This window comes from Falco naumanni, chromosome W, assembly GCF_017639655.2.
Source record: "Falco naumanni isolate bFalNau1 chromosome W, bFalNau1.pat, whole genome shotgun sequence".
In the NCBI taxonomy this organism is placed as follows: domain Eukaryota; kingdom Metazoa; phylum Chordata; class Aves; order Falconiformes; family Falconidae; genus Falco; species Falco naumanni.
Window position 1 is genome coordinate 7,402,581 of NC_054079.1, and position 13,030 is coordinate 7,415,610.

Here is a 13,030-nt window from a genome sequence, read left to right on the forward strand (position 1 = left end):
AGCTGTACCAGGGGAGGTTTAGGCTGGACATTAGGAAGCATTTCTTTGCCAAGAGGGTGGTCAAACACTGGCAAAGGCTTCCTAGAGAGGTAGCTGATCCTCTATGACCGTCCTTGTTTAAGAGGCATTTGGACATTGTCCTTCACAACATGCTTTAACTTTTGGTCAGCCCTGAAATGATCAGGCAGTTGGACTAAATGATCATTGTGTGTTCCTTCCAACTTGAACTATTTATTCTGTTTTAATTTTTAGTTTTAAATTTATAAAGGTCTTCTTTTTAATGGCCTCCTTAAAAGAAGCTTTGTGTCCTGGACAAGAATCATAAAATAATCACAAATCACATAAGCATTCTGTGACTGAGGTTAGAAGGGACCTCTGTAGGTTATCTAGTCCATGCCCTCTGCTTCAAGTAGGGTCCACTAGACCGGGTTGCCCACAACTGTGTCCAGTTGGGTTTTTGAATATCCACAAGGATACAGATTCCACAACCTTTCTGAGCAACCTGTTCCGGTATTTGACCACACCCTCTCAGTAAAAAAGTGTGTTCTATGGTTTCAGTGGAATTTTCTGTGTTTCCATTTGTGCCCATTGCTTCTTGTCCTGTCACTGGGCACCACTGGATCATACTGAGTGTGGGAAATAATTTCAGCTACTCCTCCTGAACTCCATCATCATATCAAAAGGAAGACCAAATAAACAAAAAAAAAAAGCCCAGAACACCCCTTTATGTCATATATCAGCAATTCTTGTGGCAACACTAGGGAATGGAAGCTCCCTATGAAAATAAGCTGCTTTCATGGATGCTCACTCTCACAGATCCTGAGCTGGTATATATAAGCTGTGGCAACAGTGTTCTTTTAGAATCTGCTCCTCATTGTCTCTAGGAAAGTATTACATTTAGTTTAAAAAAAAAAAGGAGTTTATAAATACTGAAATTACAAGTAAAACATTGGGTTCCATTATGCAAAGAGAAAGCAAGTTCTGCTACTTAGATGAAATATTCCTATGCAATTAACAAACAAGCCAAACAGGGCCATTTGGTATAGACTTTCAAGCCTGTCAAGATGTGCTCACATTTTTTCTCCTAGAAAAATCACAAGATAAAAAAATCCTTACATCCTCAGACTCAAAGACATGGCAAATCATTTTGTATTGCCTTTTTCCATCTTGGGAGGGGTGAGATGCTTCCACATTATCCTGGGAATTTGATCGTGGCATTCGTCTACGAGCCATCAGAACAACTATATTCCCTATATCTGCAATGTAAGAAATGGTCCTTAGAGGATGATCCATCATAGTTTCCTGGAGGATAGGAAAAATGGCATCAGATGCTATTTTAAACAAATTCTTATTGCACTTTTGGCGTTTTATAAAGAGATTAATGACAGTATGACACCTTTATTAAGTAAATGTATTCAAAAAGGACAAAAGTCTCCCGTATGAAAGGAAGTACCGAGGATCCAACAGACTCACTTTCAGAAAAAGCAAACCAAAAAAAGCACATTTTGAAAATGAATGTTACTGTGGAAAAGAACACAAAGACTTTGGTATCTTGGCCTGAACACGCACAACATGCTGAGGACTAAGGCCTTCAAATTAGTTATCACAACCAAATATTTCAGGCTTGTCTGGGGACAATTAGCACTTGTCATGTTATGGTACTAGACTGCCTAGAATGCTGTATAATGTGAAGAAAGCTTCTTGTCTTTTGGGCTGACTGCAATTAGCATACCTGCCAAATCAGTCAGATAACTATGGTTAATTCCATGTGTGACGTGGTTCTTGAGCATAGATTTCTGACCAGGAAGTCTTAGAGGGAACTATAAGAGACAGCACCCCCTGAAAGTCAAATTTTGGCAGGTAGATGAAGGTTTATTTCAAAGGACTATTATTATAACACTGACAAGGTCTGACTTGGCAAAGGTGCTTCTTTGTCCATACCTGTGTGTCTGCATTCAATACTTTTATTCTCTGTGTAGAAATGAAGAGGTCCACTTCAGTCACGGGTTGAGATTCACCTTCTGGAGCCTGCAAATAAATGGAATAGAGTCAATAACATTAGGTAAAAGCCTTAATAATGATGATATTAGATCACAAACAAGACACAGTCACCAGAACAGCAATTAAAAATAAAGTATTACATTGCAGAAGCTAAAGATAAACAAAAAGATCTGGAAACCCTGTATTAGATAGGAAAGTGGATTAGATGCAATTTGTAAAATTTTAAATCCCATAAAAAACACTCTGACCTCCCTTCCCATACAAGGGCTTAAGAACAGTGGCTGCTCAGAAAAATAGAAAAATGTGGACCACAGGTGCAGTCTAAAATAACTTATAGTGCAGTTCTGGCAAGAGTCTTCACAGTCAGACAACATACTATTAACCTGCTAACTCCCTCCAGAAGTCGTACCTTTGTGAACAAAAAGCAAATGCTTGCAATTTTAAATGCCTTTTAAAAAAATCTGATAACTATTTAAGAACTCCATAATCATATTACTAAAATATGAGTCAGCATATAATTGAGTGTCTATACTTTTTCTGTTATTTGACACAGCTGTGAATCAATCTATATAGAGGAATAAAAAAGCATTTTCTTTTTATTTTACCAGTTTACAGAATAAAACCTATGACACATCAGTGCTATTTCTTTGGTATGCATTTTCGGTACTACCTGTATCCCTTTGATAAATCCAACCTTTACACTATTTCTAACACAAAATGCCTAATGATAAGCAATGACTAATGATAGCAAACAAGGCAATTGATTTCTGAGAAATGTTAACTGGTATGGTAGTTCAGAAATAAAACTAAAAAAGCCTTGCTGGATGCAGAAAAGCAAAGCACAAAATAAAAATGCAAAAAAACCCAACAAAGCAAACAAAAGAACAGACATAACATCAAGCCAATGGTAGTTGTATTGCACCTTCTTCCTGCCTTTGGCTAATTTCTGGGCCATCTGTTTAGCATGTAATAAACAGAGATGGAAAATAGTTAGAGAAGAACTTGCAAAGACTCTTAAGTCAAACAGGAATCTATACACTAATGACAGGGTTCAATTTATTAGTAGTTATGGATTAATCTCTGCTTACATTAATTTCCTCCTTTGCTTTTTGGCTTAAGGAAAAAAAAGAAATTTCACGTTTAACAGTTTTTAATAAATGAAGAGAGATCTGCACCAGAAGAATATATAAAAGGATTTTTTCCCCTATTTAAACATTACTCTGAAGAAACAGTTTCCTCCCCCACTCTCCAAAAGCCTTTCCTCATTTACAGCAGTACAAATTGAGAGTGTCTCCTCCAAGGTAAAGTCAGTATAAGATGCAAGAAAAGAAACCCACCCGTTATTATTCCAACTTTCTCAGATTTAAAGAATTTAAATACAAATTGCTTAATGGTCTCACACACATGGAATCATAAACCCCAAAGCATGCAATCTTTAATCCCAAATACAAAAATATGTTAAATTTTCCTGTAAAGAAAATAGAAGTTATATCTGACTGAGCCCTTCTGCCCCCAACTACACCTCCTCCTATGTAAATACACCCATACATTTGGAGACCAAAATTTTCTGTGATACCTTCATAAAGATATTTCTATACCATTTCATTCTTCCAAGAATGGGGGAGATAATATACTTCATAAACACCTGATATTGTCTTTTATCATGAAGCAGTATTACTGTAACTCTGCAGGAGTGGGCCTGGAAATTAGGACCATGTGTGGCAATCAGTTAGCTGAGGGGAATGTGCTCCAGCTTGTAGGTCACAAACCCTGGGAGGACAAGTAGTGTGAATAGATAACAATTAACAGGATGAGTCATGCTGAGAGAGGAAGGGATGGCCCAAGGAGAGGTAACACCTTGCTGTTAATTGATGACTGCAAACACTTAACAGGGATTGCCTAGTTTGTAATGCTTAGCTTAAAGAACCAATCTGTTTGAAGCGCACAGCTTCTGAAAGTGTATATAAACTCGTGCTTCTGTACAATAAATTGACATCTTGCTTGCATCAAGCAGTGTCCTGTCTCTCATTGTGGCATAGCTCTAACTGCTTTATACCCAAATATATTTCATCCTAATCCCATGAAAACCTCTTATGTACTATTACTGTGACAACAATTGAAAATAAGTATCATTACCATTCTATTGCTTTGCAGTCGGTTTAAAGATAAACCCAAGGACTCTAAAGACATGATCTTATGGACCTGTTTGTTGAAGAAATGCAAGAATCACCCTGCTGGAAGATATCCTTTTTACTTCCAAGATGAACATCTCTTCTTAGATAATTAACAGGTGTTCTGCGAGGGGGCAAGGGCCTATTATGCTCAAAATCTTGTTTACAGTCAAAAAGGAAACACACTTTTTTAAAAAATATATATATTCAAAAATTTATTGTTCATATAATTTAAGTCTTAACAGTCTAACCATTATTAGTCCAGATCTAATTGTTACAGAAAAAGAAAGAATAATAGTAAAGTTTAAGGAATGGGTGTATAACAATTCAGTTTCTAGCCCTGTTCCTGGTGGTGTGTTCATCCTTCCACTGCTCCTCTTGTGCCTAAAGTTAGTGGTTTCAGTCTGGGGGTGGTGGTGGGAGTGCTACAGCAAGTTGTCAGCATCTGGAGTCCTTCACCAGGAAGAACATGGTGTTCATGTTGGTGGCTGCTTCTTGACTACAGGATCCATTCAGGGTAATTCGTATATGTTTGCTAACATGCTTTTACAATCTTTGATCTTTCTTCATTGGTCTACAGCTCCCGGTTACATCCAAATGTACTATATATGGTGGCTTTTTACAGATGCTAGGTACTATTTCAATATTATCTGTTATCCCTAAAATCAGTTTTGTTGAGCTCCAGGTCTGCATTTCTTTAACTGACCACTGGTGAGTTTATAGCCATGGGCCTGTGCATGACTCATCTCTTATCATCTCATGCCTGTACTCCTCTACACTGCATCCTGTCTCCAGTTCTCAAGGCCCCAGCTATCATACCAGGCCTGTATTTCTCTACACTACATTATTATGTTAGAATCATAAAACCATGGTGGCACCATGCAAAGATAAACAAAAGAAATTTATATTATTCATAGACACCTGATCAATTATAAAAATTGCTGTTACAGCTAAACCAAGTTAAAACAAAGCTATGAGCAGATCAAGAAAAGTTCAGACAGAGCAATCCTGACAAACTTCAGTCCTGAGGCCTTGCAAACTCAACACAAAACTACCCATGGAAATACAGTATTACAGGAATACAGGGTAACACTTTAGAGATAAAGATTTATGACTAATTAGTATTAGGAATTGGAGAAAGCAAGCCTGAATCATGGACACACTCAGCATTTCATGTTTATGCTCACAACTTAAGTCTACCAGATTTAAACTAGTGTGAAAGCAGCCAGTGAAACATTAGATTCTGTTACTTATTTACAAACAAAACCAAACATTTTCACATTTCTAATAATCTTTTTTAGACAGAGAAATATGCTGTAGTTTGCGATTACCAGGCTATTGCAAAAGCAATTGGAACTGGCTCATACTGAAGGCTCTCTATTAAATTAATTGACACTGACATCAAGAAATAGCACACATATCCTGAACAACAGCTTCTGCACACACTGGTGTTGTGGTTTAACCCCTGCTGTCAACCAAGCACCACACAACCATTTCCTCACTCCCCCCTCACCTAGAGGGATGGGGAGGAGAATTGGAAACGAATGTAAAACTTGAGGGTTGAGATAAGAACAATTTAATAGGTAAAGCAAAAGCCATACGCATGCAAGCAAAGCAAAGCAAGGAATTAATTCAGTACTTCCCATGGGCAGGCAGGTGCTCAGCCATATCCAGGAAAGCAGGGCTCCATCACGCATAACGGTTACTCAGGAAGACAAATGCCATAATGCCAGATGTCCCCCCCTTCCTTCTTCTTCCCCCGGTTTATATACTCAGCATGACATCATATGTTATTGAATACCTCTTTGGCTAGTTCAGATCACCTGTCCTGGCTGTGTCCCCTCCACGTTTCCTGTGCCCCTCCAGCCCTCTTGCTGGCAGGGCCTGAGAAACTGAAAAGTCCTTGACTTAGTATAAATATCACCCAGCAACAACTAAAAACATCAGTGTCCTATCAACATTGTTCTCACATCAGAGCCAAAACACAGCACTGTACTAGCTACAGATACTACAAAGAAAACTTACTCTATCCCAGCTGAAACCAGGACAACTGGTAGGATTTATTTTTAGGTTTTTTAACTACCCAGATAAACAATTGTAAATGTTCCCCAAAATCAGATTCTTTTCCAGACAAAACTAGAAACTGTACACAATGATGGATCTCACACATGAAAAAAAGCCACCAAACACATGTCAAAAACAGAAAGGAAAGAAATCTTGAGTCAGAACTCCACAGCGCAAACACTATGTCAAAGGTGATGCAAAATACCCTATTATGCACTTCATTCAGAACTCTGCTTTCAAATTCAATGGGAACAGCATCAGACTGCAGATTTACTTCAGCTTCTCAGTAAATGATTTTCTAATATTTCATAAAACTAATCACAGAATGGTCAAAGTTCGTAGGGATCTCTGGAGATCATCTAGTCCAACCTCCTGCTAAAGCAGGTTCACCTAGAGCAGGTCGCACAGGATCACGTCCAGGTGGGGTTTGAATGTCTCCAGAGAAAGAGACTCCACAACCTCTCTGGGCAGCCTGTTCCAGTGCTCTTTCACCCTCAAAGTAAAGAAGTGCTTCCTCATATTCAGATGGAACTTTTTGTATTTCAGTTTGTACCCGTTGCCCTGTCCTGTCACTAGGCACTACTGAAAAGAGCCTGGCTCCATCCTCTTGACACCCACCCTTAAGATATTTGTATGCATTGATAAGATCCCCTCTCAGTCTTTTCTTCTCCAGGCTAAACAGACCCAGCTCTGTCAGCCTGTCCTCATAAGGGAGATGTTCCAGTCCCCTAATCATCTTCATAGCCCTCTGCTAGACCCTCTGAAGCAGTTCCCTGTCTCTCTTGAACTGGGGAGCCCAGAACTGGACACAGCACTCCAAATGTGGCCTCACCAAGGCAGGGTAGAGGGGGAGGATAGCCTCCCTCCACCTGCTGGCCATGCTCCTCCTAATGCACCCCAGGATACCATTGGCTTTCTCTGCCACAGGGGCACACTGCTGGCTCATGGGCAACTAGTTGTCCACCAGGACTCCCAGGTCCTTCTCCACAGAGCTGCCCTCCAGAAGGTCAGCCCCTAGCCTGTACTGGCACACAGGGATGTTCCTCCCTAGGTGCAGGACTCTACATTTGCCTTTGTTGAACTTCATTAGGTTCCTCTCTGCCCAACTCTCTGGCCTGTCTAGGTCTCGCTGAATGGCAGCGCAGCCTTCTGGTGTATCAGCCACTCCTCCCAGTTTTGTATCATCTGCAAACTTGCTGAGGGCACACTCTGTCCCTTCATCCAGGTCAGTAATGAATAAGTTGAACAGGACTGGACCCAGTATTTACCCCTGGGGAACACCGCTAGCTACAGGCCTCCAGCTAGACTCTGTGCCGCTGATCACAACCCTCTGAACTCTGCCATTCAGCCAGTCCTCAGTCCACCTCACTGTCTGCTCATCTAACCCACATGTCCTGAGCTTACCTATGAGGATGTTATGGGAGATGGTGTCAAAAGCCTTGCTGAAGCCAAGGTAGACAACATCCACAAATTGAACTTTTTTCCACAGTAAATCCATTAGGTTAAAATAAGTTTACATCATTGTGGAATGTTCAGACAATGTTTGCAGCTACAAGACAAAAGAACTGTTCTTTTTCTTTGTTTCATGTATTCTATTAAAGTAAGAACAAAGGGAACAAACACCCTGTATGAAAGTTTATGGAAGAGAATAGGGTAAGCACTAAGACAGTGGGAAATGATACTGACAACTGACCTAATTTTAAACTAATCCAATCTGACATTTGCATTTTCAGAAAGTACTGTACAACGTATAACAGTTTGATAAGCTAACAGACCAAGTACAGACACTGAAAACAGATCTGCTAAGCTTCCACCAAATACTTGGCACCATATTTGCAGGAGGTGAAAGTTACCAAGAGTGGCTTTTGTCCAAAACAAATTCATTTACACCAGTTTTTAGATTAACTAAGCCGCTTATTATTGGTGAAGTATTCAAATATGTCTTTTTGTTTTAGAAAACAAGCACAACCTCAGTCTCTTACCACACTAAATAGGGATGTTTGCACAACTGTTGCAGCAATGATTTGAAATAAGCTTACAAGAATGATATAGCCATAAGATGGTGGAAACCAAATGTTCTAAAGGTTCTGACCTAGTTTTAAATTATGAGCAAACCTGAGTTAATTCAGAAGCTACTTCATCTAGAGCAGGTACTCCCAAACTGCAACCTGCAGACTCTTACCTTTTGTATACAGCCCATGAAAAATGTTTTTATTATTTCTGATCGCATTACAGACTGTTTAAAAACAAAGCTCCATTGTGCTATCCCATCCATTAAGTGAAATTTCACAAGTAAAATCTGAAGAAACATAATCCAGAAATGTGGCCTCAGAATCTGTCACTTATTTAAAAGTGATATTTTAGAGCATTACTTACAAACTGCAGTGCATGGAGGAGGTTAGATAACAGATAAAGCTGGTTTTATGACATCACAATATTTCTAAACTAAAGGCTTGAAAAGTATTCTGTTGGTTCAAAGGCTGATGAGGTCCCGTTTGCTCCAAAATGGCAGCAATTTAGGATTTTGCAGAGGCACTTTACAAAGGTATACAAACCTCACTAGCGTTCGTTATGCTCAGCTGTATGGCATGGCACTTTTAAGTAAATGCAAAAATATGCCATAGGATTTTTCTTGTCAGTGTAGAAGTCACTCCTAAAAAGCATTCACCAGCGTTGCAGGAAACAAATTATCCTTGGGGGACTGAAGGATGAAAAACATTCCAAAGGGACTTAAGGAATTCAGAGTGGATGGTCTACTTGACCTAAACCATGATCTCCAGTATGCAACCCTATAACCCTATTTCTTTTCCAAGTGCCCTCCTGTATTTTGGCAGGTATATATTTAAATGATATAGCTAAAAGCACAATTACTGTTTGAATACTTTTAAAAATTGTACACAAGAAACATTCCACAAAGCAGCTAGGCAACAGGAATATTGGTGCTGGAGAAATGAACTGACAATTTCATGAAATTCAACAAAGACAAAAGCAAATCCTGCACCTGGGGAGGAATAACCCCATTCAACAGGTCAGGTTGGAGCCAACTGGCTAGAAAGCAACTTTGCAGAAAAGAACCTGGGAGTCCTGGCAGACAAGTGGATGATGAGGCTGAGGGTGCACAACAAGTTGGGAGGGGACACAGTTGAGAGCTGACCCCATCTGATCAAAGGGATATTCCACACCATATGACATCATGTGCAGCATATAAAGCGGGGGAATAAGGAGGAAGGGAGGGATGGTGTTTGTCTTCCCAAGTAACACACTCTCACGATCAACGCACGCCAGGTCTCAAAATCAGACCCCATATGTAGAACTTATTCATACATATTCATTAAGTATTCATGCATAACCATGATACTTCCTGTAAATCATTAACATATTCTCCTCCTATATCCGATTCTGCGCAGTAAAGCTTAGAAAGGTCTAGAAATGGGTCTGGGGTACGATTTGGGTAGGTGGTATATGAGTCGGTGGTCGCGATCTCCCCCTGCCGGAATTACCTTTTACTAAAGTTCACGATTTCTTGGCAGGTAACTACAAGCTGTTCCAGTCGACTCTCCCCGGTTTCCATTAATCTCATATTCTGACATTTCAATACACTTCTACATACAGAAGACTGGTCAAATACAAAGAAACCTTTCAAACCCTAAAGTTATTACCTAAGTTTTAACAATGGTTCTAGCCCCTTCTTCTAGCCTTGGTACAGGATGTACAGAAGATCTCATAGCAGCTTTTACTGTGCAACTATAAGTTTCATTTAAAATATTTCTTATCCTTCTATATTTTAATTTTATAAAATGATTTTATAAAATCAATTAATTAATAAAATAAAATCAATCCATCTTAACTTATTAACAAATCGATAACATTTCCCCCCTTTGAAAGTGTTGAAAATCATTATTTCAATACTTTCACATTATTCATATATCTTTTGTTTCAACATATTTTGGTGATGGATCATGTCTTGGTAAAATAGTTGGTACTTCTCTCATAATCATACGATTTACTGCAATTCTATTGGTAAACTGTTTCTTCAAACATGCATATACTAGCATGCTCATCAAAAAGACAATTAGTAACAGAAACAAAATGTTAATTATAGATTGTATCCAAGAGCTCAAATTCCATCCCAGTTTGCTAAAAATTTTCCCAAGCCAATCTTCTGACATATCCTTTTGAATTGTTTCAGTTTCTTTTTCAATTTTTCCCAATAGGTCTAGATCATGTTCCACATCCTGAGTGACATTTGAAATGTGGATACAACAGTGGTCCAGTTTATCCTTGAGATATTCACATACTCCATGTTCTTTAAGTAGGAGCATATCTAGTGCCATTCTATTTTGTAAAGTCATTCTGGAAGTTGCCTGTAATTGTATATTCAATTCTTTAAACCCCTTTTTGGTAACGTTTGCTAATTTTTCCACTTGACCAGTTAAATGATAGAGCCATGCTCTGTTTCTATATGAAGCTATAGGATTTAAAAGTGATTCAAGTGCCCAACCAGTTTTCACTCCTGTAAATGGTTCATTCCAAATATCATCATTTATCTCAGATCTCTTTATTTGTTTAAATTCTAAATTCTCTAAGGATCCTTTAAATGGTGATTTCTTCCAAATTGGACACAATGTTGGCATGCCTAAAGTAATTTGTTTCACCTTACCATCTAATGGTAAATGTGTGGTCCAGGTTCCATCACTTAATGCCCAAACTAAATGTCCTGGACTTCGAATAGTAGTTTTTCTACAACTAAACAAAGTTCCTTTTCTAACTGTAAAAGTGCTGGTTAAATTGAGAGTGTTCTTAAGACCTCGACAAAAACAACCATATTTTAAAACAGCGGCCAACGGAGGGATTCTTTGGATTACTAAATCTGCATTACTGCAATCATACACTTTTTCACATTTCCACCACGGCACTATTTTATTTTCCTTCTCTCCCGATGAAATTGATCTATCATTGACCCAGGGTAATACTGAAAAAAACTTTTCCATCCCAGGTAAAACACCAAGAAGTTCTTGCCATATACTGAAAATGGGAAAATATGGACATAGACCATATAGAGTCCCATTGTTCTACTAATTGGGTACCTTGGCCAGTTTTGTTACACTTCCATTTCATGATACTTCTGCTCACATTGGTTTTAAGTTGTTCATCATAAGAACACCATCCTAACTGGGGGTTTGGACCCCCAGGAAGAAGAACTCGAGCTATGGCACTAGGTCAGGATCCTGTTATAAAATCATAATTCAATAGTTTTTTACAATCTGTTTCTTTACCTGGCGACTTCCACTGTTTTCTAATAACCTTTACTTGTTCATACCATTGAGTTACTGGCCTTTGTTCACAATAGGTGGTCTCATTTTTATATTCCAGATTGGTCAGATTCATGGTTAAAATTCCCCATGGAATAGATTCACCTACTGCCCTCGGTATTGGCAAACAAGCAGTGATCTGCGTGACATTTTATAAATTGGCAAATTCTTTAGTCAATCCTACCATCAAATTTTCCTCAGCCATTTGTTTGGGAATTTCAATCACTTGTTCTGTTTCTACTTGTCTTTTGTTCCTGTCCACCAAGTCACCCCATGATCCCACCAACACTACCAACCAAAAGAAAATCCAAAAAATAATCATAACCTGATATGAAAAATTAAACATGTTTCAAAGTCAATTTTAAAGTCTCTGGGTCACGATTAACAATCTTCCACAAAGTAGGTGCTTTCTTTACTCGAGTATAATGTATCCAAGCATCCGATTCTGCAATTTTGATAGCTGTAAAAGTGGTTAACAGTATCTGGAAAGGTCCTCTCCAGCGCTCCTGCAAAGGTTCGGAGGTCCAGGTCTTCACATAAACATAGTCTCCTGGTTGGAAATCATGCACTGAATTTTCCTGGAATAAAGGTCTATTCCAAATTACTACACTCCAAATTGCAGTCAAAGTTTTTCCTAGAGAAAGAAAATAGTTATATACATCCTGCTTTCCTTTCACATGTATGTTTGGATTTGGTTCTGGAGACTCATATGGTTTTCCATATAATAATTCATAAGGACTGACTGAGGTTCCACTCCTTGGCTGTACTCTGATTCGTAATAACGCCAATGGAAGTGCCTGAGGCCACTTTAGACTGGTTTCTTGACAAATTTTACTTATTTGTCATTTTAAAGTTTGATTCATCCTTTCCACTTTCCCACTAGATTGTGGTCTCCAAGACGCATGTAAATCCCAATTAATACCCAATGCTTTGCTAACACTTTGGACTACTTCAGCAACAAAGTGTGGACCTCTGTCAGAGGAAATTCCAATAGGAACTCCAAATCTCGGAATTATTTATTGTAATAACCACTTTACAACCTCTTTTGCTTGTGTGGTGCGACAGGGAAGGGCTTCTGGCCATCCTGTAAAAGTATCAACCCCTACCAGGATGTACCGGTACCCATTTTGTCTAGGTAACTCTGAAAAATCTACTTGCCAATAATCTCCAGGTTCTGTACCAGATTTCAGCCTACCCATTTGAACCTTTTTCTTAATCACTGGATTATTTTTCAAACATACTTCACACTTTGCAGTTACCATTTTAGCTATTCCCAACATCTTAACTGATATTACTTGTTTTCGTAAAGATGTTACTAAAGCTTCTGCCCCCCAATGACATTCTTGGTGCTTTACTTGAATTATCTCTCTCATTAAAAGAGGGGGAATTACTACCTGTCCATTAGGAGTTATCCACCATCCAGCTAAGTTTTTCTTAGCATTTAATAACTGACCCAATTTGTCATCTTCCTCTGAATATCTC

General features: G+C 38.7%; 1 protein-coding gene across 1 annotated transcript in view; it reads right to left on the reverse strand.

Annotated features, from left to right (window-relative positions):
- Positions 1–13,030, reverse strand: part of LOC121080675 (amyloid-beta A4 precursor protein-binding family A member 1-like) — a 69,162-nt gene that overhangs the window by 20,770 nt on the left and 35,362 nt on the right. The window contains exons 6-7 of the mRNA XM_040578815.1: positions 1,942–2,028; positions 1,117–1,302 (exon numbers count right to left, since the gene is read on the reverse strand). Coding sequence (XP_040434749.1) covers positions 1,117–1,302; positions 1,942–2,028 — 273 coding nt within the window. The remainder of the gene's footprint in view (positions 1–1,116; positions 1,303–1,941; positions 2,029–13,030) is intronic.